A 24,806-nucleotide genomic window follows, 5' to 3' on the forward strand; every position below is an offset into this window, starting at 1 on the left:
CAGACAACATTTGCACTGTGTTTATATGGCATGAGGTTTGCTACATCAGGACGGTTCAGTTCAACCAATCCAGTCCAGCAAGTAGGCAACAAATTAAACAATAACTGTTTGGGAACATTTCTAAATACTGTTTGACTTGCTCTACAGTCTATTGAAAATCACCGCTCAGCTTCAGTCACTGATGTTAAAACCCACAAACCAAGCCAGAAATCTAGGTGTAGTTATGGATTCAGACCTCAACCTGAACAGCCATATCAAGACCATTACAAAATCAGCCTCCTATCACCTGAAGAATATATCAAGGATTAGAGGACTTATGTCTCAACAGGATTTGGAAAAACTTGTCCACTCATTTATCTTCAGCAGACTGGACTACTGTAACGGTGTGTTTACAGGTCTCTGTAAAAAGTCCGTCAGAAAGCTGCAGCTGATTCAGAACGCTGCAGCTCGAGTCCTCACTAAGACCAGGAGGGTGGATCACATCACTCCAGTTCTGATGTCTTTGCACTGGCTTCCTGTCCAACAAAGAATTGACTTTAAAATCCTGCTGTTGGTTTACAAAGCACTGAATGGTTTGGGACCAAAATACATCTCTGATCTGCTGCTACCTTATGAACCATCCCGACCCCTCAGGTCGTCTGGGACCGGTCTACTTTCTGTTCCCAGAGTCAGAACTAAACATGGAGAAGCAGCGTTCAGTTTTTCTGCTCCACATATCTGGAACAAAGTCCCAGAAAGCTGCAGGTCTGCTGAGACCCTCAGCTCATTTAAATCTCATTTAAATATGTTGTTGTGACATTCAGAAGTGGAAAAAACAACAACTTTGGGTTTGTCTGAAACAGATGTGGCTCCAGTATTCTCCAGTCAGGTCCGGTCGCACTAACGACTGCTGGTGGGATCCCACAGAGAGTCATGTACTCATGCATGGAATACAAACTTGCTCCAGTTCATAAAAACAAAAAAAAGGCCTAGCCTATAAACTGAGGGCATTTTATATTAATGAGGGGAAACGTATGACTAACTAGCCGAGGGCTACACTCGGACAGGCATCTGCAGAGGCTCCTGTCTAAGGCTGCAGGACCACCAGCTTCTAGTCAGTGAGGCAGAGATATCCGCTACCTTCAGGGCCACGCCGGGCCTGAATCATACAGCAAACAGCAATCAAGTGGCTGATTGTTGTTCAAAATTAGTTCAACAGCAGAATAAGATCACGGTATTATCTACCAACGTTACGAACCAATGAACCTACAGTGACACAGATCCTCTACAGCAGATGTAACAATACATGCTGTACGTTGTTGACTGCTTATTACACAAATACATCTGCTCTTCCCTTCTCAACAAAAAGCTCTGTGCGCACACACACACGGCATTGTTAAATGTGCTCTTTCTGTTGAGACTCTGATGAGAGATGTCTAGCAGGGAACAAAGGAGAAAATGAATGGAGGGGGGGGGGGCAAATCAAAGGGCTTCTTGTAAATGAAAGTACACAGAGTCTATTACAGTCCAGGTGGCTGTGAGAGCCCCTCTGCCTCCTAGCAGAATGCTAATCTGGTCTGGGTTGACAGGTATCCTCTGAAGGACATGTCAGAGTGTGTGTGTGTGTGTGGCTCTTATATCTCCATCTTTGTGAGGAGCCAGTGGAGTGTCACTGAGTAAGGACATTTTTGACATTTTGGCAACATTTGGTTGTGATGGGGTTGGGCATATAGTTTTTGGGAATCTTTGTTGTTTGATTGGCAACTTAACGGTTAAGACGAGACTCCTCGGAGTCACTGAGCCAAGGAATCGTCCAGTGCTTTTATAGCTTTGGAGGTGCTGGTAGGCAGATTTTCTTTTTTACTCATGGACAAAGCCAGGTTTGCTGCTCCCTTTATGCTAAGCTAAACTAACCATTTGCTGGCTCCAGCTTCAGATGTAATGGACAAATATGAGAGTGGCATCTCTGGTCTCTCCATCGGCAAGAATACAAGTTAACTTACTGTATTTCCAAATGTGTGAAATGATTCCTTTGAGGTTAGGTTCATAGTCTAAAATAAGGGACGTACTATGTCGATGAGGGTCCTCGCAAGCATAGACGTATAAACGTGTGTTTGCTATCCAGGGGGGTGGAGAGTACAGGGCACAATGTGAGCTTTGCTCTGATGGCACAATTAGAAGTGACAGCTAATACTGTGCTGCCAGCTCTCGCCCCCACTGACTCCTGGGTAATCTGTGTCACGACAACAGTGACGGACACTCATCACTTCAGACATGGCCAGTGTGTAAAAGAGTTGAAGGGTCAAGAGAAAATGAAGCAGACGGACGGACGAGCGAGCAAACAAACACCCACGAAGGACGCTGAGGCTCTGCAGGCGGAGAACATGTCCAGTGACTCAAGAGAACATGAAAAACACCAGAGGGGATGTTTATTTTTGTCAGCACTGCCATCCCCCTCAACACTGTATCAACACTACTTCTGTATAGCCTGCAGCGACGCAAAAGTGTTAATGATAAGGATTAGCAATGTTTAAGTAAGACGCATCCTGACGGCCATGAGGACAAAGTGTTTGAACTGTGAGAACACAAGATGTTAAATGAAATGAATCATTTAACATCTGTGTGTCATACAAGAGTGAGGGGAAGCACTGATGGCTTGAAGGTTAACGTTTACCTTGTATCTTCAAAAGACAGTTCAACATTTTTGAAAGCACTCTCTGAGGAGATCAAAACCTCCCTCGCGTCTGTGCAGTAAATATGACGTTACAGCCAGCAGCCAGCTAGGTTAGCTTAGCACAAAGACTGAAAACCGGGGGAAACAGATAGCTAGTGACTTCCTGGAGTCTTGTCGTCACTGCAAGACTGCAGAGACTTCAGGAAGTTACTGCGTTTCACAAAATATCCCTTTAGTAGCAGCTCCATTGTTGAGAGTTAACCTCCAATACATTTAAAAACATGACATTGCATTTTAATGCGACATCATTACCAGATAGACGGTGTTTTTGGAACAGCGCTTGGTTATGCACTATAATTAGCAGCGGGCGCGGGGCTATCAATAAGAAACTAAAGCAGATCCTGGACAAACTCAATGTGTGGAGAGATTCTGCTGTCATAACAAAGCAAACATCACAGAGGGATTACTACTTTCCCTGGGCGGTGCTGCTCTACGTAATTAGATGTGACATTCTGCCTCCCCCACGCTGTTCTGCAGCTGAGTGACTCAACCAGCCAATCAATCACAGTTTTCACCCATTTCATGACCACAGGTGGCCTTTACTGCTCCCCAAACGCATGTAAAAGTCCATATTCTGAGACAAAGGCACAACTACTAAATATTAGATTTTCTTAAGTGCTTTTTGGGGCAATCTTCACATCCATAAGTTCACACTAATAAAATCCCTCTACGGCAGTTCAGTTTCCTACAGTGAAAAAGCAAATAAGCAGGTCTTCATCCTGTCAGAATGAGCGAATCAGGTTGTTTGCCTGCCTCAATAGCTATCCATCCCTCAGCACGATTTTAATCAAACTGTATTAAAGTTATTAAAGTTAATTCAGTAAATTTGAAACATTTTAGAAAGTCAAAACATTTGATTTTGATCCACACAAAACAAAAAATCATGTGATGAAATATCACGTCGTTTTCACCAGTTTTAGGACACACAATGACAAGTCTACCACATCACCAAGGTCCACTTACAACGGCAAGAAAAGCTCAAACAACCAGAGACAAATGGATTCAGAATTCCTCTCAGTCGTGTCCTAATCAGCAGCCTTCACTGTAGGCAAGTGGCGGGGAACCCTGACATTACTTACGTGATTACTTTGGAGGTTTTCCAGTAAGCTCGAGTCATTAAATCCCTCCTCTTCCGATGAGTGTGTGCTGTGGCTGGAAAGAAGAGAGGGAGAAGTCAGAAAGCCAGAACGCACTTGAACACTTGATACCACTGACAGCCCAACTGCAACATGTCGTCATTGATTAGTAAACGACAGATCATCAATTTGCATCATCAGAGCATATTCTGACAACGCTTTTGACAAAAGGTGTTCACATTAAAGTACAGCTTTCTACTTACGTCTCATGACAATGATAAGCATGACAAAAGTCTTTCTTATGAACCAACAGCAACAGTTAGCCTGCATAGAATACACTACGATTGTCTACCACTCTGCAGCCTGATGAGCACAAACACAGTATTCTTGCCACAACCGAAAGAAAAACTAACGACTATAATCACTGTCGATCAGTCCGCTGACTTTTCTCTCAAGCTGTATGAGATGTACTCAAACTGTTTGTTTTATCTGACCAACAGAAAACCCAAACTAAAATATATGACAAGGAAAGTATCAAATCTAAAGCTGGAACCAGTGGATGTTTAGCATGATGGAAACGCTTTATCGATTATCTGTTGATCAAACAACCAATTCATCAACGGATCTTTTCAGCTCCATATAAAACTAATATTTGCTGAGAGTGGCAGCACAAAACAGATCTCAAACTGGTGCTGACACAGCCAGTGTTGTGTAACAGTATTGACATTCGTTAACAAAAGTCTCAACCGCAATGCCGACAGAATGCAAATGCTGTTTGGGATTCAGTCCATGCTCTCAGAAGCAGCAAAAAGAAAACCTATTACTCACACACTAATCAAAGCAAAACCCGAAGAAATGACTGGAAACACAATTAGTCTCCCATACTTGTACCACAAATGCATTTCGTTGCTGGCAAGATGCAGAATAATTCAATATATTTCATTCCATTAGGAATACAGCAAAAGAAATAGAAATAATACAATCTTTCATCATCAACAGAAAAACATGCTGCGCTGCAAAAAACAAGAGTTCGGATTGCAGAGAAGACATTTTCATTGATAAAAAGGTAAAGATGTGTTTTATCCCTTCAATGGTGGTTCTGTATGTAGCTCTCTGGCTGTCCAGCAGGGATCGATTAAATATTCTGTGATGAATAGAGCCCGATAGATCAGGTAGACAGCAGCTTTGTCCGTGGCACAGGGGCTTGATAGAAATGTTACTGAGGCTGCCATTAGCAACCATAAGTCTTTCTAATCCCACAGGAAACACTGTTGGGGTTCCTAAGAGCCAAACAGCAATACTCGCATCCACTGCGCCGCAAATTGAGGTTTTGGAGGAAAGAAGTATGGGGAAAACACAGCGAAGCCATCGAACAGCAGGGCTGGAGTCAATATTGCGTTAGACCTACGTAGATGCACTGGAGAAATGTATCACACCTGCAGGCTTTATTAAGATACATGTTCGAGATATATTTATATATTTCAAGAGCCTTGTGCAATTATGTGAAATAGAAAAATATTCTGCAGAGACTGAAAAACGACTGTACCGTTGAAAGAAAATCGATGGAGTCATTATTACTGTTTCTAACCCTTGGAGGAAGCCCTAAGCTTTTCTCTACTGCAGCAGCAGCGGCGTAGTCCGCCACGCCGATCGTCTTGATGAAATGTCTGAGGCACGGGGCTCGGTGTCGAGGACGGTCAGCTATTGATTATCTGCCAGCACACAGAGTTCCTGTCACTATGGGAACAACGGTGCCGGCTGTTCACAGTCAATAGCCGGAGACCGATTCCTGTTTAAACCTTTGACACACACGCTCTCCTGGAAATAACAATTTCACAACTGACCTGCGTCAGGATGACAGTGTAGGCTCAGATTTAAATGAACCTCGGGATGAAGACATATCCAGGTCTGCCTTGGTTTTGTTTGTTTTATATCTATCAACAGGCATTAATTCTTCCTTGTCCCTGCATCCTTAACCTATTTTGTGTACAAATAAAGTCTCACTCAGTTGTTTGAGTGAGAAAAATAAGCAGCAAAAAGAGTCATGCCCTCATGGAAGATGGCAACTTCCTTTAAAGCAGCAAGATTCAATAATTCGGCATAATAGGCATTAACAAACAGGCCCCAATCCCCCATGCAAAATGGATGAGACACACCCATGCTGTTACTGCAGATCTCAACACTAGCAGATGGATCTCAGAAGGACTGTGAGTGTGTGTAGGCGAGAGAGCGAGAGCGAATAAGTAGGAGTGTGTCTACCACCTCCAAATTGAGGTCGCTGTTAACCGGGGAAAAGGAGAATGTGCTGCACAGCTTCAGCCTCAACACAACAGACACTAACGGTTTGGTCTTTTCAAACTTGCTGAATGTACAAGTGGCTGTTGCGAAGCCACAAAACATCACCACTCAGAATTCAAGAAGAATTCTTGTACTGTCAACACACAATAGCACATTTGTTGAAAGGCCGTTGTTTCACATCAACGGATATGCAAAGTGAATCAAGAGCCACAATCACATACAACACGTCCAAAGTGTACTCAACGCACAGAGAACAACAACAGCAACACGCACATTAAGGTATTGTTCAACGGCAAGGTTTCCCACAAGGCAAGGCAGCACTACTACATCACAGAAGCGAGGAGCGGGAACAAAAACGATCGCCATTTCACACCGAGTCATCTTACCAGTCGTCCTCTGCAAAACTACCCTCCTCAGCCGCAGGGACGTGGCTGTTGGAGAAAAGATTACCTTGTTGACATAGTCTGTTAACATGTTCTGTGAATGTACAGACGCCAGGATTGGATTAAAGATGGGTTTGTTTATGGGTTGGCAGGTGTTGGAGTATGATAGGTCAGATGCCGGGAAGGACGGTAGCTGTTGTAGTTAGGTGGTGAGCAGTGATCAGAGCAGGTCCTCTATTCATTTGGAAATGAAACTCTCATGTCTGTATGCTAGGAGCCGGTTAGCTTAGCACAAAGAGGGGGAAACTACAGCTGCAACCGAATGTGCAGCTGAACAGCTAAATGTGAGCATTCTGCGTATATTTTCAAGGCCACCAAAGAACGCTGCAATGAAGACAACAATGTTTGAAACTAAATGTGGTCAGAGTGCACACTGCTCTAAAATGAGGCAACAAATTATTTTGACATCTCTGCTCTGGCAGACTAACTGCAGTGCAGCGTTTTGTTAACTGTGGAGCCGGAGTGGAGCCGACCAGACGACGTGCTCCACTGAACACCACAGCTCTCCGTTTTTGATTCAAACTCAGTATGATTCATGCTGTGAGCCGGTTCACTCTTGCACCTTCAGTGGGGCAACATTTTGGTTATCTGCATGAACAACAAACCAATCCGTCTGCATACGGGCTGATGTACAGTATTTGACGAACGTAACAACTGTATCCAGTGTACATGTCGACGGGGTTACACTTTACAATCACAAATCGCTTCTTCAAAAGAAAGTCAAAACATATTTTTCTGTTATTTTTGTCAGTTAAGTACATTTAAAACAAACATGCTTTCACTCAACTCCAAACTAATAACAGCCCAGGTGGATTCTGGGAGCCTTTCTAGCCTAAACAACATCTCCCCTTAAGATTTGGACTCCAATCCCGTGGAATTAATGAATGTCTACACCCTTGGGGTCGGCTTTATTAATTACAGCAACACTTCATTTATGGTGAGGAACACATGCAGTCTCAGGGGGGACTTTGTATGTGTGTGTGCTGGCACCAAATTACAAGTCACGCCACAGAGAAAGTGCTATTTGTGTGCATTCAAATATGAAATGTTAAATCCTCATTTTTACTCAAATTATTTCGGTTTTTTGCACAAGAACATACGACTACATCCATGATAAACATGAGACATCAGACTGGATGCAGTCAAATCAGACATCTACTGCAAGGACAGGAAGGAAGTACCAGTCATCAAACTCACGGTTTATAACAATGTGCAAACAGATCCAAGCTGTTTCACTGTTGGGGAAAACACAACAATCGTTCATTAACTATGTGTTTATACCATTAAATATATATTGCGTATGAACTGTAAGCACTTAAACTTAATTAATAACTTGTACAGATGTAGTAACATCAACACCTGTTGCCCAGCATGATAAATAAGAGTATGGACTATAAAATTGGAACAGCACTGTTTCAATCATTTTAGCCTTGAAAACAGTAATTGCCATAAATGTGTGACGTGCCATGAACTCAATAAAAACTGATTAAATTCAACACTCATGTTTAGAATTAGTGTCTTCGATGTAGAAAGAATAAAGTTGAAAAAAAAATGATTTGATTGCATACTTTATGAAGGAGGGGTACATAAAATGGATCCATAGTTATAGCACATTATTGCTATAGTCAACATTGTTATTGTCTAGTGAATTAAAATACCAAACAATGACCTGCACTGTGAACAGTTTTAGATTCTAAGCCTCCCAACTCTTATTTTGGTAACCCAGAAGAAGAGGCAGAGGAGCAGGCCAAATGATAGCATCGTCAGAACAGCATAGCCGCATTAGAACCTGCCTTTTTATTCTCTCCTGCTATGAAACACTCATCCATATTTATCAGTTGCATAAGAGGGAGTCCTCGTTTCAGAGAATCAAAGGAAAACATCTCTACTTGGGATGAAGGAGAGAGACTGCTGCCAAACTTCAGCCTTTGCAGGGAGGAGTGTCTGTCCCTGATGACCAGCAGGCTTGATCCAATTAGATAACCAGAAAAAAGACAGAAAAAGAAAAGGACATTCTGGAGACCCAAAACACCCCAAAAATGACAACGTTTAAAAAAAAAAAAAATATATATATATATATATATATATATATATATATATATATATATATGCGCATGCAATGATCCTGTTGGTCTCACATCATCACAATGAGACGTCGGGGCGATATCATAATGAGAGCTTTGGTGCAGAAAACTCCAGATAAAATACTCTCTTTTGTCCTTCAGTCTGCACTTCATCAATCAAGCTTTTACAATTGAATCCTAATGGGATTAATCATGTACTGTCACGCCGGCACTTGCTTTGGTTCTGTGAAGATCTGCTCTCCCACTTGTTTTGCATCCACTGAGGCTAATTATCTATGCACTAAAATGAAATGAGAGTATGTTCAGGGGAAATAACATTAAGTGCTGATTTAATGAAATGTTAAAATATAATAGAATATGCTTTTATGTCAGTGGAGCCGAGGGACAAAGTTAATTCATGTGGACGGCGAATTCTGACTAAACCCCGACATTTACAAGAAGATACTGTAAGCTGCAAATATTCTTGTGTCTGACTTGCATCAAGTTTTGGACCTTGTAGGGAAAATCGTTACATTTATTTCCAGTTTACCAAAACACATGACCTCCAACATGACAAACGATGGACATAAGCCTACGCAGTAGAGAGTAAAGTGCCTTTGCTTGCAAATGTCTGTCCGCCTTTTATTTATAGTTTATGTTGAGAGGAGCACCGATGCAGCTGCTAATGAGAAGGTGAGGGAGGAGAGAGAGAGACGCCAGCTGTACTGTGATGCACACTCTGCATTTAATGAAGGTGATGGGGGAAGCAACGGTAGAGGATGCAAAGGAGGGAAAATCAAAAAGTGTGAGGGAAGCAGAACGTTACCCATAGGCCACACCAGCGACGGTGCACTTCTTGAACTGCATCACGTTGCAGGTCAGGGTCCCCGTCTTATCAGAGAAAATGTATTTCACCTGTATGGGTAGAGTCAGGATGAGTAAACATGTAATTCTCAAGCAGCAATATACGCTTTAAGTAAGCATGAGCAGAATGTAAGGTAGTATTTGAGCAGCATAGTTTACCTGGCCGAGTTCTTCATTCAGGTTGGAGGTGCGAGCCATGGCAGGTGTGTTTGTGGGCTCATAGAGCATATCAGTGTCCTGAAACCAATAACGGAGAACTGGAAGCGTAAATTCATTAAAGACACAACATCTTTGGTAACAAAACCAATTCAACTTTATAGCAGCAGTGAAATTAAAAATCCACTCTTTTTTTCCTCTCTGGAAAGCACTGAACCAACTGGGGCTGCTGAAAGAGAAGTCAGCTGAGAGCTGCCCGAAATGTTGCGCAATATTCCTTGCTAGGATTTTCATTTAAAATTTCATGAACAAAAAGGGGGCTCAGAATAACTTCAGGCAAAAAAATAAATAAAAATCAGTACGTTTCGTAAGCTGAGATAGTTGGTGGGGTTGACCTAGTTGCGAAACATATAAGAATAAAATATTGTAGGTGCTCACTCAGATATTGCACGTCAGTCAGGTGTGTGCACGAGTGTTTCGGCTTCGCGGTGGTTTTTACACATTTCAATGTGTTGTGTTTTCATAAAAAAAAGAAGCTACAAACACCTTAGAAAGGTGATATGGCGACTGTGTTAGCAAACAGTGGCTTCTTTACACATCGAGCAGACACAGAGCAACATTAGCATTGATTTGGAGTCATGTTTCTGCAAACCTGATCACCTAAGTTCAATATTCACTCTGTTTTGGTCTCGCTCCTGACGGAACTACAGTATGTCTGCTTTTGCATGCAAACACGGAGACATGCATTTAAAAGTGAATTTCCTCTCTGAAGTCCCACCTGTTTTGGAAATACTGCATCTATCCGTTAGCTGAGTTCAGTAAATTGCTTCAACTCACCCAGTTGATGAAAAAGGCTTGGATGAACTTGATAACCTCCAGGGTGACCAGGAGGCTGATGGGGATCAGGTTGTTGAACAGGATGATGAAGGTGAGGAAGTTGAGGCCAAAGTTAGCCGCTCCTCCATCTAATCAGGGGACGAGTTTTGGACAGAAGGAAGTGATACAAAGGAGACTCATCAGTGCTGGTTCATAAATATCCATTTGTTAAATGAAAATGCCCAAAGCTACTTCCAGCCAATGATCAACTTTATCCCAATCCAGAGAATGTTTTGGGCTAACGTCGCGCATTAGCTGGAATTAACCATTTCTTCCACCAAACCTCATCCTCTTACGACTCAACCGATTAACAGTCCAATTTAATGTCCCAAAGATTCAAAGTAGCGAACAACGACTGAAGTATCTTGAATGTCATTAGTGTCACAGCAGCAGCCTTGGCATCCAGCATGATCCAGACAATGAATTCCACAAAGCACTATGCAAAATGGTGCTGGTCCCCCCCCCCCCCCGAAGCCCCAAACAATTGCAAGGATCAACATGTAACCCCACTGACATCAAACATGAAAACAGGAGGGATGTGATTTACCTTTCCTCAGCTTGCAGGAGGTGCAAATGTTACCTTCCTGAACCCAAGCCTTGATCTTAGCATTGCGGTTGAGAGGGACAGCCCTTCCCCATGACAGAGCGATTGCAAAAACAAAAACTGGATGGAAGAATGGAAGCTACTGCTACAACAACACAAACAGGAGGGAATAGATTTTTTCAGAAGTGGGGGGGGAAGACAAACATATTGGATGCTCTCAAGACAAAGGAGGGAGATTCAGTCCATAGCACATTCTCAACCAACAAGGAGTGGAAAAGAGGGGGTGGATTATGCCAGCGAAAAAGTTTGGGTATTAATGATCACTACGTCACCTCATTTCTAGTAGCCAGCTTGTTATGTGATGTTAAGCAAGTTCCCTGCTATCAGATGAGACAGGGCTACTGTGATGGATCAGTGGAGAGTCACTAAAAAAATACAAATCAAACCATAGCAAACCAGGACATGCACCAGTCACACGAGTGCAAGAGTAGTACACCAGATGCCTTCTCTTAAATATGCATCACTGTAATGTAGGAGCAATATGAATACAAGATGTTCGAACCGAGCATCATAAAAGTATCTTTTATGATTAATCCAAAGCAAGTTGTTGGACTGTAAATTGTTGGGGTTTAACAATTATATGTAGTTTGGTGTGGCACATGTACATTACAGTGAGAAGACCACACCTCCTCGACATTATGCTCAAAAGCAGAAGAGGGACCAAAGAAAAAAACAAAACATTGTCATGCCGTCAGATAACACATCAGCAGTTTACTAACAGAGGTAGTCAGCAGAAAGTCAATGATACGGTGATAAATGCACAGCTACCCACAGAAACTGACTGAGTAAACAGTAGCAGGTGGCATGAATGCGTAACAAATGACAATTTTTGCGCTCAATCTGCATTAAGTGAAGTTGTCAGAATGTACAGGCTTAATGCCGGGGATGCCCTGTGTCAGCACTCTGCAGCGGGTCAAAGTCAAACGAATTACTCAGCAGGCATGCATAATGGCAGGCCTCTGTGACGTACGCCCTGCGTGAAGCGGAGCGCGCTAACATTGACTCGTCTGTTCCTTTCTGCATTTAACTTCCGAATGTTGGTAAGTGAGTGAAATTACAATAATTTCGGAAAATATAGTCGTGTAAGTAAACAGAATGTTTAAGATTTGACAATCTCCCCACCTCTCTCTTTTGTCACTGGTTGGATAATATGCACTGGACAGAGTCTCAACAACTCCTTATGGAAGTACAATCAGTCTCAAGATGGACGTCTGCCTTATGACTTACACTCCCCTTATCGGTGTGTTATGGGGTCTTTTAGATGTGGGGTTTAATGCCACTGACGGCAACGTTGAAACCCTTTTAAAACCAATCGAAGCCAATGCAACATTTCCTAAAAAGGGACAGTGTAAGTCGTAGTGCAAGCTTAGTTTGACCAGGGCACAACCTCTCCTACAAAGCCTATCAGGGTACAGAGTAATGGCCGGCGTGTCACGTTAATCACTTTGCACACCAGCTTCAGAGCTTCATCACAACAGACCAACAGCCACAGCAAAAGAGCAGACCATATTTTTTTGTGTCGCGTTAATGTCTGTAATTGTACCTAAACATTTTCTATACGGGCTTGAGAACACATGTAAATAACTAAATGGGTTTTCACCTTTTCCCCCTCCCTCCCCTTCCCTCTCTGTCTGTCCTTTGAAAAAATCCACACAAGAAAAGGCGGCGGCAGAGGCATTTAGAAAATGTCAGCTCTTGCCCCTCGGGTTGCGCCACATGTGTTCGAGCAATGAACACGTACAAGCTTCCTGCTATGAAAAGCTTCCCGAGTGCAACCTCGTCTCCCCGGCAGTCGAAGCAAATGCTGCTCTTCATTTATTGTAAAGAATTGAGAGGACAAAAAAATAAATAAGATGAGGTTCTGAAGCGTGGGAACTGCAAAGTGTTTAACGTGGCACAAAAAAAAAATGGTGTAAAAGTGAGACACTGTGCATCAGGCACTGAAAATAACTAGACGAACGTATAAGAGAGCTGGAGGGGGAAAAACCTATTGTTGGATCCCTGGTATGTGCTTGTCCATGGCATGGGCCCATACAAAGTAGGGCAACCATATAGGGGGCGAGGGTAGGGGGCTTCATTTGCTTAGCAAAGGCAGAGCTTCAGTAAAGGGTTAGTAAGGGAAGGTCATTCACGGATGGCCAAGGCTTTTAAATGGTTGTTACCTGGAGCTGTTAAAAAAACGACAACAAAGAAAACAACAAAATCAAACAGAACATTAGAAAGGAACAAAAAAGTACAGCAGCGCAGTGATATTCAACCATTTCTCTTTTTTTCACTCAAACTCATTCACAACACATCTATGCATGTCACAGCTGTCTTTTCTCAGTTAACAGGGAATTCACTTATTCCCACATTGCCACATATTTCACTTGTAATGCGAAACATAGTTTAACTGAGGCAACATAAAAACGACACGACACATACCAGCATTTAGGAACTTAAAATGACAAAGAAATAAGCTGATATGGACAAGTGAGACAAAATATGTGGAATAAGAGGTGCAGCGTGGGCTGTTGAGACTCTTACAGTTGAGATCCATGTACCAGGCATCATTGCCGTACTGGTACTTCCAGATGGTTTGGCCAATGGAGCAGACCAGAGAGATGGCCAGCAGGCAGCCAAACAGCACGAGGATCTGGAAGTTGGTGATACGCTCCACGTTGGACAGCTTCAGAGGAGGCCGAGTGGAATTCTGGGTAACAGAGGACACGATAGTTGTGGTAAACCGGAAAATTAAGAAGTATGCCGAAAGGTGATGCTCTCCATCTGTGCTCTTAACAACAGCAAGATGAAGCATGATCAGGGTAACTCAACTTTTGTAACAAGCTGCTTAAGAGCATGAAATGTCTTAAATGTGGTATATTTGTTTACTTACCTGTTCAATAGACTGAGCTTAACAGTAAATGAAACCCTCCCAATATGATGGAAATATGCTTTACCTGCATGAGCTTTGTGTCATGTCCAGTGTAGACCACCACACCATGCACCCACTGAGTGTTCCTCAGCTGGGCTCCTCTCAGAAGGATCTGGTCTGGACCCAGTGGTGCTGTACTGTAGTGAGAAACATCACTGCCATGAGAACGTTCTTCATACAGAAGAGGCGAACATGGCGTCTCACAAGTTGGTCAAATAGGTTTTTGTTAACGAAGCCTTTGTTTGATAGAAATAACTGACTCAATGAGGGTCGACCTTACAATCGATCACTGATTTTACATTAACCTGTTCGATTCCTTATTGATAAACATGTCAATACTAACCATGATTCAATATTACAACACTAAATAAGCTTTCCTGACAGACATTACATAACAACAACTAGAATATTCGTATTTTGTGATGTTATGAAAGACCTTTTCACATAAGTATCTATAAAAACACGGCCAGTATTAAATTGGCCCCTATGTACAGCTGAATAAACTCTGTTATAAATCAGATAATACATGTGCATGCACTTTTTAATAGTGAACAGATTGGTCCTGAAACCAGTTGTAACAGTGGTGTTTAAACTGACATGCATCCAAGCCTTAAGGATGTGATGTCTTAAGTTGTGTGCTGATGAAACTGAATAATGGATAAAAGTCTTTACTTGTAAATACAGCCCATCAAACTACACACCCACCAAAAGCTAAGCTCTCCTTATTCAGGAGAGCTGTATCATCCCAAACTCAGAGAATCAAGCCATGATATCATAAAAGCAGGCATACAGCCTATAATGCATTTTCTCTACAATGGCAAAGCTTCCAAACAAATCTCTAATTCAATTTAACTGAGGCAGGTGCTTCCATTTATTCAGGAGAAAGACTAAATAATCCCTAAAACCTCATAATGCACTGATACTGGCTCTGCTCCTGGCTAATGGGCTATCGAGTCTGTAAAGGAGGGGCAGAGAGCCAGGCGTGGAGCTCCGCGACTGAGCCCACCTGTGTCCATCCAGGCGGATGTTCCCAACAAACTCGTACAGATGGCGGTTTGGGCTCTCGCACTCCATCCGCCCGGAGAGCCGCACCAGGCTGTCGATGTCCTTTATGTCGGCGGTGATCTGGAGACCCTGTTGATGTCATTGCAGCAACATTAGAGCAGTGATTCCATTGTTGTCGTTTTTATCAATTAGTGTTGAAGACTTGCAGAAGATTTCTCTTCGGTCACATTGTATAGACGGTAACTAAAGACAATCACCTGTCTGATTTTCAGGTTTGTTTCTCCATCCAAGTTAGATGTTTCGATGTAGCACATACCCTGCGGTTCACTGTAGTGGAGGGAGAGGATTTAGAGACTTGGAAGCAGTAAAATAATATGACAACTGCTATGCATTCATATATTACAGTCTATTACCTCAACTGTTCATTATTTTATATGTATTTTTTATATATATTATAATTTGAAATAATATACCAAGAAGCAAAGGGGTACTGATAATTTAACAACAATAAAATATCACTTTTAATGTAAATGTTGGGTCTAAAACTAAATATTATTATTAAATAAGGTTCCTCAACAAAACAATTATGTGCGACTAGATCTCTGCAAACGACGATGCTGCACGTCGGCCTAAAGGCCAATCAGAAACAGAATAAAACCATTTACTGAGTGGAAGTTACCCACTTAACGTACAGTTAATGTCCCTGAGACAGACGTAACAGAGTTTAACCGTCTAAAATACGGAGCAAAGGGACAGGGGGGGGGGTGGAGAGCGAGACACCACACAGAGAACAGGGATGTCTGAGCGAGCCGGCATGCAGAGCACAACAAACAGAGCAGACAAACGGGCCTCTGACAGACTCTGGGCACGGGGACAGAGAGTGAGAGCATGCCGCTGCTTGAGGTGAGCCGGGTCGCTGGTTAGCTACTCTTTTCATGGAGTGATGTACTCACACTGAAGGCTGGTCCAAACACTCACACGGGGCAGAAGGGAAAAATCAAAAAGGGTATCTGGGCACTGAAGCCCAACTACAACTAATGAGAGGTTTGGAATCAGCTGCCAGGAAGTGAATACTTAAACTTGTTGTGATTCATAAAAGAGCTAAACACTTAAGTTTGATCCAATGTTAGACAAACTATAATTCCAAGATGCTTTTCAACTTGACATCTTGGAATGTGACTGCATGCAAACAGACACATATTTAATGAAATTGTTGCATTCAGGGTGCCAAACGAGCCATGCAGAGGGCAGAAATGTTGGGAATAAATTCACACCCAATAACAAGATATCTCAAAGAAGGAGCGTGTGCTCCTGTGCTGTATGTAATACATGATGTCTCCATCCACTCTGAGCAGCGTGAGATGTTTCAGTCAAACATTGAAAAACTATTGGACAAGTTATGGTGTAAGACAGAATACCACATAATACAATGACCACTATTATGGCTGCCAAACCGGAATGTAGGAAGAAAAGAAAGGGACCTGGTTTCATTGACTGCGGCACTGTGACAATATCTGGTTGTTGCCAGTAATCACAGGCCCCTTCCTTCATTAAGACTGTAAAATAAACTATTTATTATTTGTGACAGGAGTGAGAGAAGAGCTAAAATGTCTCGTCCCAGTTGGTACAAACACAGCCCCCATCTCTCCCGTCGCTGTTTGTTTGGTAGTGTTGCTTGTTTCCTGACCTGGACGACAGTATGACGAGGTCAGCCGGGAGGTGGTCCCCATTAGCAGCTCTGACTACTTCCCCAACAGCCACCTGATGTTACCAACCACACACCAGCAGGGGGCGAGAGCGGAGGTGTGGCAGTTGATTGCACAGGGGGGGGGGGGGGGGGGGCAGGATCAGAGGAGACAAGATTAAAAAAAAAAAAAAGAGGAAGGGATGGAGGGGATAACAAATAGACAGACGGACAGACAAACAGCAAACACATAAGGGGAGAGAGAAGAAGAGCAAAATGATCAGTCCTGTGTGGTCATCTGTTCCGCTTTTCACAAAAACAGTTAGAAAAACATGATAAAATGACTCGGAGAATTTATATTCAGAACAAAAATGTGGGAAGTTGTGATTGAAATCTTGCCCGTAGAAGACATTAAGGCTGGAAAAATATAAATACAATTTGATCATTTGTATTTAAAAAAATCTTCAGAATCAATACGAGCTCTACAGCAGGTCCAACTGTGTGAAAAGGTGAAGGAGGTAGTTATGTTGACATGACTCATCAATCCTAATCCATTATCACATTACCACTGTCTCACCTAGAGAAATGATGGTTGTCACAACTGGACACTGGAAAGGTCTCACATCTCTTCTCACTCTTTAAGTTATGCATTACCAAACAAAATGTACATCCCAATTAAATGTCCATAGCCACCTTAACATTGGCTCTATTTATTATCTAACCATCACTTCTTTAAGGAGGGCAAGAAGAACGAAGAGAGAAAAGTCCACAGAGTCAGGCAGCAGGGTGGACTCCTGTACCTGGATGACAAAATAACAGCATCCGCAGGAACAAAATCACTGCCTTTTACTCTAATAATATCGCCCACTTCAATCTGTGAAAATAAACTGGTTACTGCTGTGCACCGCCTGTAAAACAGCACAAAACACGAGTTCTACATCAGGAGCAAAGACGCACAGCCGGTGAGGAAAAAGGAAAAAGGACATTAAAGCAATAAACACAGTGCAGAAACAGCTGGAGTCTTCCTTCTGTTACGACTAAACTTTGCATTCAGCAGCTTCAGAAGAAAGGAAAAAAAACACATCTAATTATGAGAAAACAAGGATAAATTAACAATCATCAAATGTTTTGTCTTCTGTAGTATAAACAAAATCCATTACAGCTGAAGAAATAAGGATTACATAAAATGCATGAACCACAACAAAACAATTCTGCTGCCAAAACCATGGATACTGACATTGATGACATACTGATATTAATAATAGTGATCTCGGTATATTTGGCAAAAAAAAACAAGTGATCATGTTGGCCTCACTCAAGCGGCCCTGAAAGAGTTTAGAGTTAAAAGAGTTTGCAGACCAAGTAGAAATGCTTGAGAGAAGCCGCTTTTACAATATGCATGATGAAGATGTAAAACGCATCAATTATTTAAAGACGGCCTTTTTAGAGAGGATTTCTGTGTATGAAGGGGCGGGACATACACATACCAGCAAGAAACACAGTGAGTTCCTCTCTGCATGAACCAAGTCAATGTGTGAATCAAATACCTTGTTAAACATCTTAGTCACAGAAACTCATCACATCACTTTGATGCAGAGAATATCGATTTAATATCAGTTCATCTGAATTTAATCTAATCTTGCGTACTTCCTAATCCCCTCCCTTCTACATACATCATGCACTGCCACATATATTGTTTTATTTCAGCATCTTGTTGTGGCATGTATTGCGTCTTAAATATGTGATGTAATTGATTTTCCTGCTCTCTTTGCCTCTCTTTGTCCTCCAGCTTTGCCTTCTAATGGCCGTCCGCATGGAAACGCTGGATTAATTAGCGACCGGATACTCGAGGGGTCAGGGGGTGTACGCGTGCGGGCGTGCGTGTGTGTGTGTGTGTGCAGAATGTGAGAGATTTCTCCAATTTACAACAGCACCAACGATGGTGAAATCTGCTCAAGTTGAATAAAATGTGAGCTGGTGGAAATGACCATTAGTGACATACCTTCTCCCAGTGAACAATCTCCCAGGCACCGTTCCTCAGTACTGTGGCGAGAAATGAGTGATGGAAATAGTTACAGCGAGAGAGAAAGAGGAAGTAAAAAAGACAAAGCAAATAGGAGCCATATTACAATGCAGCCATCAGCTTTTTAAAGCTCATTTGCGATGCAAATACTTCTACACAAAGTACACAAAATAGTTTGTTTGCTAGTCAAACTGTCAACACATTGGCTTTCCTATTCAAAAACCTGAAGAAGAAATGATTTTCTGTACCTTGACATTCCTTTTTGTTGACAACACCGTCAGCATTGTGGCGTTTCTGTCGGGCAGAAAAAACAAAATCTATTATCCTCTGAATATACGTTAATTAAGTAACGACAAACAAATAAGGAAGAAAAGAAAGTTATTGTTAGATAAACTATGCTAGATTACAAAAGCCTCACATTCTGTGATTTTATAGGAGGAAGTGGCCCGAAGAGGCTGACGCTGTAAAGCACCACTCACTAGCTCCAGTGAGAGAGAGGGAGATGGATTTATCAAAGTCGGCGTTTACGAGCTGAAGAAAGATCACACCTTTGCACTGACGGTGGAGTTTACGCCTGTATTCTCACTACGACGACACTTTCAGTTTGGTCACCTGTTCATCATTTTGACATTTTTGTTTGCATAGTGTGATATTTGTTTATGCTGTTTGTTTATGCTGTTTGTGTCAGAAAAAGACCTGTTTAGTTGAAACTTTGCACAGCAGCAGTAAATACAAGGTGCAAAGAACAGTGTGCACATTCTGCTTTGTGCCACGACACTTCATTAAGTGCCAACGTGAACACCTTTAAGTGCTCCAAAAAAAAAAGAAATTTGAACATCAACAATTCCACGACAAAAGGGTCAAACCCCATCTTCTGCTGAAGATTATATGATAATATCAAAAGCCTCAGAACAGCTACTAAATGGACCTTGTGGTGAATCCTGTGATTGCAGTAGTGTAATTGAAGTAGCATCTACATAGAAACTTCCTATATGTGCCGTCTGTGGCCGCATCAAAATACCAATCAGCAGGATTACTTCCCGTCGTGTCCATCTTGTCTGCTGAACAGTCAACTGACTTCAACAGCTGATTCCAAGGGACAGCTTGTCAACTAGCATCACGCTGACTAATGTGTCGCCGAGTCCGTCTCATAGAAATAATTACTGTGTTTTACAATGTGGCTCCTAAAAGCAACATGTGCTGCACTTGATTAGTGAGGAGAGGACAAATCCACTCATGTCCCCGCTCATAATCTGTTTACTTTGAAGATCCATTCTAATTAAGGCCAATTCCAATTCAATTTAAAGCTAATTTGGGTAATTTGGCTCACTGTACATATCAGGAGGGGGGAAAAAAAAGACGTCTTGCTGCTGACTGAGACACAAGAGCAGCGGAAGTTTGGTTGCATCAATACACAGCTGCTTACGGAGGAGAGGTATTCACGCCCCTGAGCCAGATTCCTCCAATGACCTGTGGACTAAAGCCAGCAACCTTATAGTCACAAAAGCATCCGTCGAATGCTCCAGCTGCTATTACCCGGTCATATCGAAACCTATATTATATATCGTCAGTCTGAACAACCACTTTAAAGCTTCAAATAAACTGAATCTGCTCTCGTGCACTTCTGTTCCATCCACTCTTTGCTCGTAGAGATCGTCACAAAGCTTGTTCAACAACACCGGTGCAAAAGGTATCGGCTAGTTTCATTCATCCACCCTATCTGTTCCTGCTGTACAGATCAGGCCGCAACCGCCGGTTCTGCCGAGTGAAGCCGATGCCGAAGTGTCTTAAAACGTGCATTCTCTCTGCTGACCAGCAGGGGGCGACTCCTCCGGTTGCAAAAATCAGTCAGATTGAAGGGAAGTCGATGAGGAAATGATCCTACTTCTCACTTGATTTATTACCTCAGTTGCTCAGTAAAGATTGATACAATAAAGTCATGTTTACAAACACCAGTTTCAAGTCTTCACTACAGCATGTGCGTGCTGCAACCGGCAGCTCACATGAATTTCAACTTCATTTGTTCATCCCGAATGGCATATGAAAGGCCGCATACATTAACATCTGAAAAGGCGGCGTGGGGATTTGGATGAAGTGCAGCAGACTTTGAGACAAATCACCGCCCGCGGCTGACCGACCTGCCGGACCACCGGAGAGGAGAGGGAGGAGAGCCGAGATGGGAGCTAAGCTAACCCAGCTGGGACCTCAAGCTGCTCCACTGCCCAGCCTACTGCTGGCCATCTGATGCCATGTTGAAGATGTCGGCCATTTCATCTTCCCAGAGAATTGTATTTGTTGCTGCCGTTTACATTCCTTATGATGCAGCTACAGTCTATGGTACAGACTCACCTCAATTCATCAAAGTGTAGTCGGAGTGAACCTGTATTTATATACGTTACTCCACAACATTTCCTGCATTTCCCCACCTCTCATACTCTCGCTGCCTAATCCTCTCTCACTCCTTCTTGTCCCAAGAGAGAAGGGGATCTGCTGTTTTTAGATGATGTGTGTAATCACAGTGCAGTGGAAGGCGTGTAGCATGCAGAGGTTATGCATAAATATGCAGTATCAGGCCTCTGTAGACTGCAGCTGTAGAGGGGGAAATCTGAAAGCAGCAAAAGATGAAAAGCTAGCGCATCTGCAATGTTACCTTCATTAACCTGCTAATACAGCTTCAATCAATGTGACGCAGGAGTGAAGGGGGTCTAAAGGTGCAAAATACACGGCTCAGAGCATTAATAGCAGCAAACAACAATTTGCTATGTAAAGAGTTAGTGGAGTAATTCCCTACCAGGTAGGGTTAGGCCCAGCCATCATCATGTTAAGAGCCGTTGTGAAGCGATAGAAATGCTACTATTCTTATATACACTGCAAAAAACTACAAAACTAGAACTACAAAAAAAAAAAAAATGGTCTTTCAGTTTGGCTGGAAATTTAACAGAGTGATATAAATGTTACTGTGTGAAAGTGCACCGAACACCATTGTGAGTTACAGTGTTTACAGTAACATTTGAAGCTGAAAGGCAGTTGAACTACTCAGAACCAACAGCCTGAGTCTGCTGCATTGAAGACAGCAACAAGGTAAGATATGTGCGGTACAGTGTGTGTCCATAGTGCATGATTCATGAAGTTAGGGGGTCGATGTTGCCCTGGCGTGTGTGTGTGCAGGTGACCTTCACCAATAAAGACGGAGGCATCACCCATGTTTTTCACAACAGGCCAAGAGAGAGGAAGTTTGTGCCAACACAAACATATTCTGAAGCCTTTAACTTCCCAGCAAACAAGAATTCATACAACAAAAAGATGAAACCAAAAACCAAAAACCAACCTTTTATATCAAATAGATTGCATGACCTTTTCTCAAGCATCTGTTCAACAGTTCAGAGTTGCTCGAGGGCAGACAGTTGTTTTGTTTGTACTAACTGTCTTTGTGCGAGAGCATTCAGTATCTAGGTTAATTGACTGAATGAGTACTGTGGGTGAGAGGAGGCACAGCTGTGAGCTCTGACATGAGTGTGTCCGTATGCATGTCTACGTCCGACGGTGAGTCTATACGTTGAGGCGTATCCTGCTGTGGTCGTATACATTACATTACAGTCATTTAGCAGACGCTTTTATCCAAAGCGGAGCCGGGGCTCGAACCGCCGATCCTCTGATTGAAGGAAAGCCAACACAGGAGGAGTCTCTTCAAGTTAAGAGAACTATTGACCTGCTTTACCATAAGAATTTGGTTTGAGTTTGTTTGTGCAAGTAACCAAGTATAGTCTTTTGATCAGTATTGTTGCATTTTGCTGTTTAGTATATTAAAGGAATATATGGATAAAATGATTTATATTGCACAGACAATATATGGCCTACATATGGCCATATGTTTGTCTCCATATTGTGCATTCATGAGGGATTATGATGTTTTTTGACTGCCTTTTTATAGCGGCGGACTGAGGGATCAAACTGATGTGTACGTGTCTTAATTCCTGCAGTAATTAAGTGTTTCTCGACCAGATAATGGCTCTCAGGTAATATCACGTTTAAGACAACATCCTATGACACTGTACCAATTCAAGCTGGAAAACTAATCTGAACATGCTCTGTATCGTTTTAAAAGAACAATACAAGTCCAACTTTCTCACAGAAAGAGAGACCTTTCGACAACAAAACTAGTACAGAATAATATCTGAGGTTTGTCTCACCAGATCCTCAATGAACTCCTTGACAGCAGCCACCACCAGGATGAAAAGCAGCGGCACCAGCGTGGTCCAGCGACCCGTGGGAGACACGTCTGGGATTTGCTAAAAGAGACAGTTTTTAAAAATTACAATCTTGCAAAGGCAGACGACAAGTTCAGAGTACTTTCATGGCTGAAAACGTCACCATCACACATTTCGTAACCAGAATTTGACAGCTACATATCCAAAATAAATGCAAACTCCCAATTGTCAAGGAGGTATATGCAGCACAAACAACTTTCCTTGTATAATTATAATGCCCTCCTCACCACTGACTGTTTAACGATTCGGCTATTTTAAGCCTTTCAAAATTAACAGTCAAACAGCAGCATAATTAAAGCCAAGCAAGGGCCACAGGAGATCGTCAATGTCATACAGCTCGAAGGAAACTTGAGCGAAATGGATCTCCCGTCTCCCTCATGTGCATAGATGTTTTATTCAAGTTCACAACATGGACAGGGCAGGTAATGAAGACTCACACTGGCTGTTATTCAGAGCAGCTCACTGGATAGAGCCCTTTCCTGTCCTCAAAGCTCTCTGTAATGTATGGCTATAGGTAAAGACAGGATCTCAGTTCTATGAAAGTCTTCCCTCTCGCTTTATTTAATCTTACAACAACTGAGACTTGAATTTTCTCTCCTTTAAATCATGTAGTCATGTTGTTGGTTGAGGCTTTTAAGTGTTCTTAAAAAAGGGATTCATGTTGACCTACAGTATGGAGGCAAACCACCGCAAACCTCCTCAAGGCTAGAAAGTCTTTGTTCCGTCTAGTAGCTACATCAAAACAGCACCAGAACTGCTGAGATATGTGGCTGTTGTTGGGCAGTAATCAAAAACACAGAGCCAATAATCAGATAGTCTCTGCTCTCTTATTTCTTCAACAAATCTAATGCTAACGGTTTTCACATCAGCCCTGATTTTCTAATTGTGGCGCCGCATCAGTTGGACTAGTTGAGTGTGTTGCCCACATCCCATGTCACACCACGTAAAGCACAGTGCCGCTCCTTCACTGCAGTGTAGTAGTACGGGTACAGTGAAGGAACGAGATATAGTCCATGGCACCTCGTGCATTTCCAACGCATGTAAAATATATTACAGTGTTCAGCCTGCAAGCAAATCTAGTTTCCCTTTAAAGGAGTAACACATATTACATGTATTATTCATCATCAAGATATAATAAGTACTGTGTGTGTGTGTGTGTGTGTGTGCGTGTGTATGGAATTACAGACAGGACCTTTGCTATGACCTAGACACAATCTACAAACAGTAAAAAAAGAAAAAAAGACAACTCGCCCACTGATGAGATGAGCTGTGATTCAACATTATTTGGTGGTTTAACAGTGATTTATTTTGTCTTTAGATCTACGTCACACCTTACCTGCAACAGTGCGATGAAGAGGAAGAAGGCATTGGCTGCCCTCCTGAACTGTGAGTAGAGGAACCGGGGAAGGAAGGTGAGGACATTGTATTTGGCTGTGCTGAAGACGGCACCGGGCAGCGAACACGGCCGTGGTTGGAGGACGGAGCGAGAGAGAGAGACATGAGAAAGAGAGACAAAGGGTTAGATGTAAAGAAAAAATGTATACCTCAAATAACTAATACCTTGCCGCACCCGATCAAGAAGTCCTCTCTGTGAAAAGATCTCTGGGTCACCTGTAAAGCTTCATAACGATGTACTGAGCCGTGTTAACAAAAAAATATTCTAATTTTCCCCAATGCTGACATAGTAGAACAATATGGCGGCAATACCAGGTCATATTCCCTCATCTCCCCTTTCAAATTTTCAAAGAAGTGTACAGAGTACAGTCATCTGAGCTCGTCGTTCTTAAACGATATGACACTATAGACGAGGTCTGATCGA

The 24,806-nt window shown here is 42.4% G+C and overlaps 1 protein-coding gene across 6 annotated transcripts in view; it reads right to left on the reverse strand.

Annotated features, from left to right (window-relative positions):
* The window catches only part of atp8a1 (ATPase phospholipid transporting 8A1), a 94,290-nt gene that overhangs the window by 49,433 nt on the left and 20,051 nt on the right, over window positions 1–24,806 (reverse strand). For 4 of the 6 annotated variants that reach the window (XR_013771966.1, XR_013771967.1, XM_079268224.1 and 1 more), the window contains exons 3-16: window positions 24,324–24,423; window positions 22,910–23,008; window positions 18,968–19,013; window positions 18,699–18,739; window positions 16,700–16,773; window positions 15,270–15,339; window positions 15,014–15,141; window positions 14,033–14,144; window positions 13,614–13,785; window positions 10,451–10,578; window positions 9,617–9,694; window positions 9,420–9,508; window positions 6,474–6,518; window positions 3,793–3,865 (exon numbers count right to left, since the gene is read on the reverse strand). Coding sequence is in view for 4 of the 6 variants with exons in the window: in XM_079268224.1 (XP_079124350.1) it covers window positions 3,793–3,865; window positions 6,474–6,518; window positions 9,420–9,508; window positions 9,617–9,694; window positions 10,451–10,578; window positions 13,614–13,785; window positions 14,033–14,144; window positions 15,014–15,141; window positions 15,270–15,339; window positions 16,700–16,773; window positions 18,699–18,739; window positions 18,968–19,013; window positions 22,910–23,008; window positions 24,324–24,423 (1,255 nt within the window). In the remaining 2 variants the exon portion in view is untranslated. The remainder of the gene's footprint in view (window positions 1–3,792; window positions 3,866–6,473; window positions 6,519–9,419; window positions 9,509–9,616; window positions 9,695–10,450; window positions 10,579–13,613; window positions 13,786–14,032; window positions 14,145–15,013; window positions 15,142–15,269; window positions 15,340–16,699; window positions 16,774–18,698; window positions 18,740–18,967; window positions 19,014–22,909; window positions 23,009–24,323; window positions 24,424–24,806) is intronic. The other 2 variants (XM_079268222.1, XM_079268223.1) reach the window with 2 other exon arrangements.

The sequence above is a fragment of the Melanostigma gelatinosum genome, assembly GCF_949748355.1.
Source record: "Melanostigma gelatinosum genome assembly, chromosome: 5".
Taxonomy (NCBI): Eukaryota; Metazoa; Chordata; class Actinopteri; order Perciformes; family Zoarcidae; genus Melanostigma; species Melanostigma gelatinosum.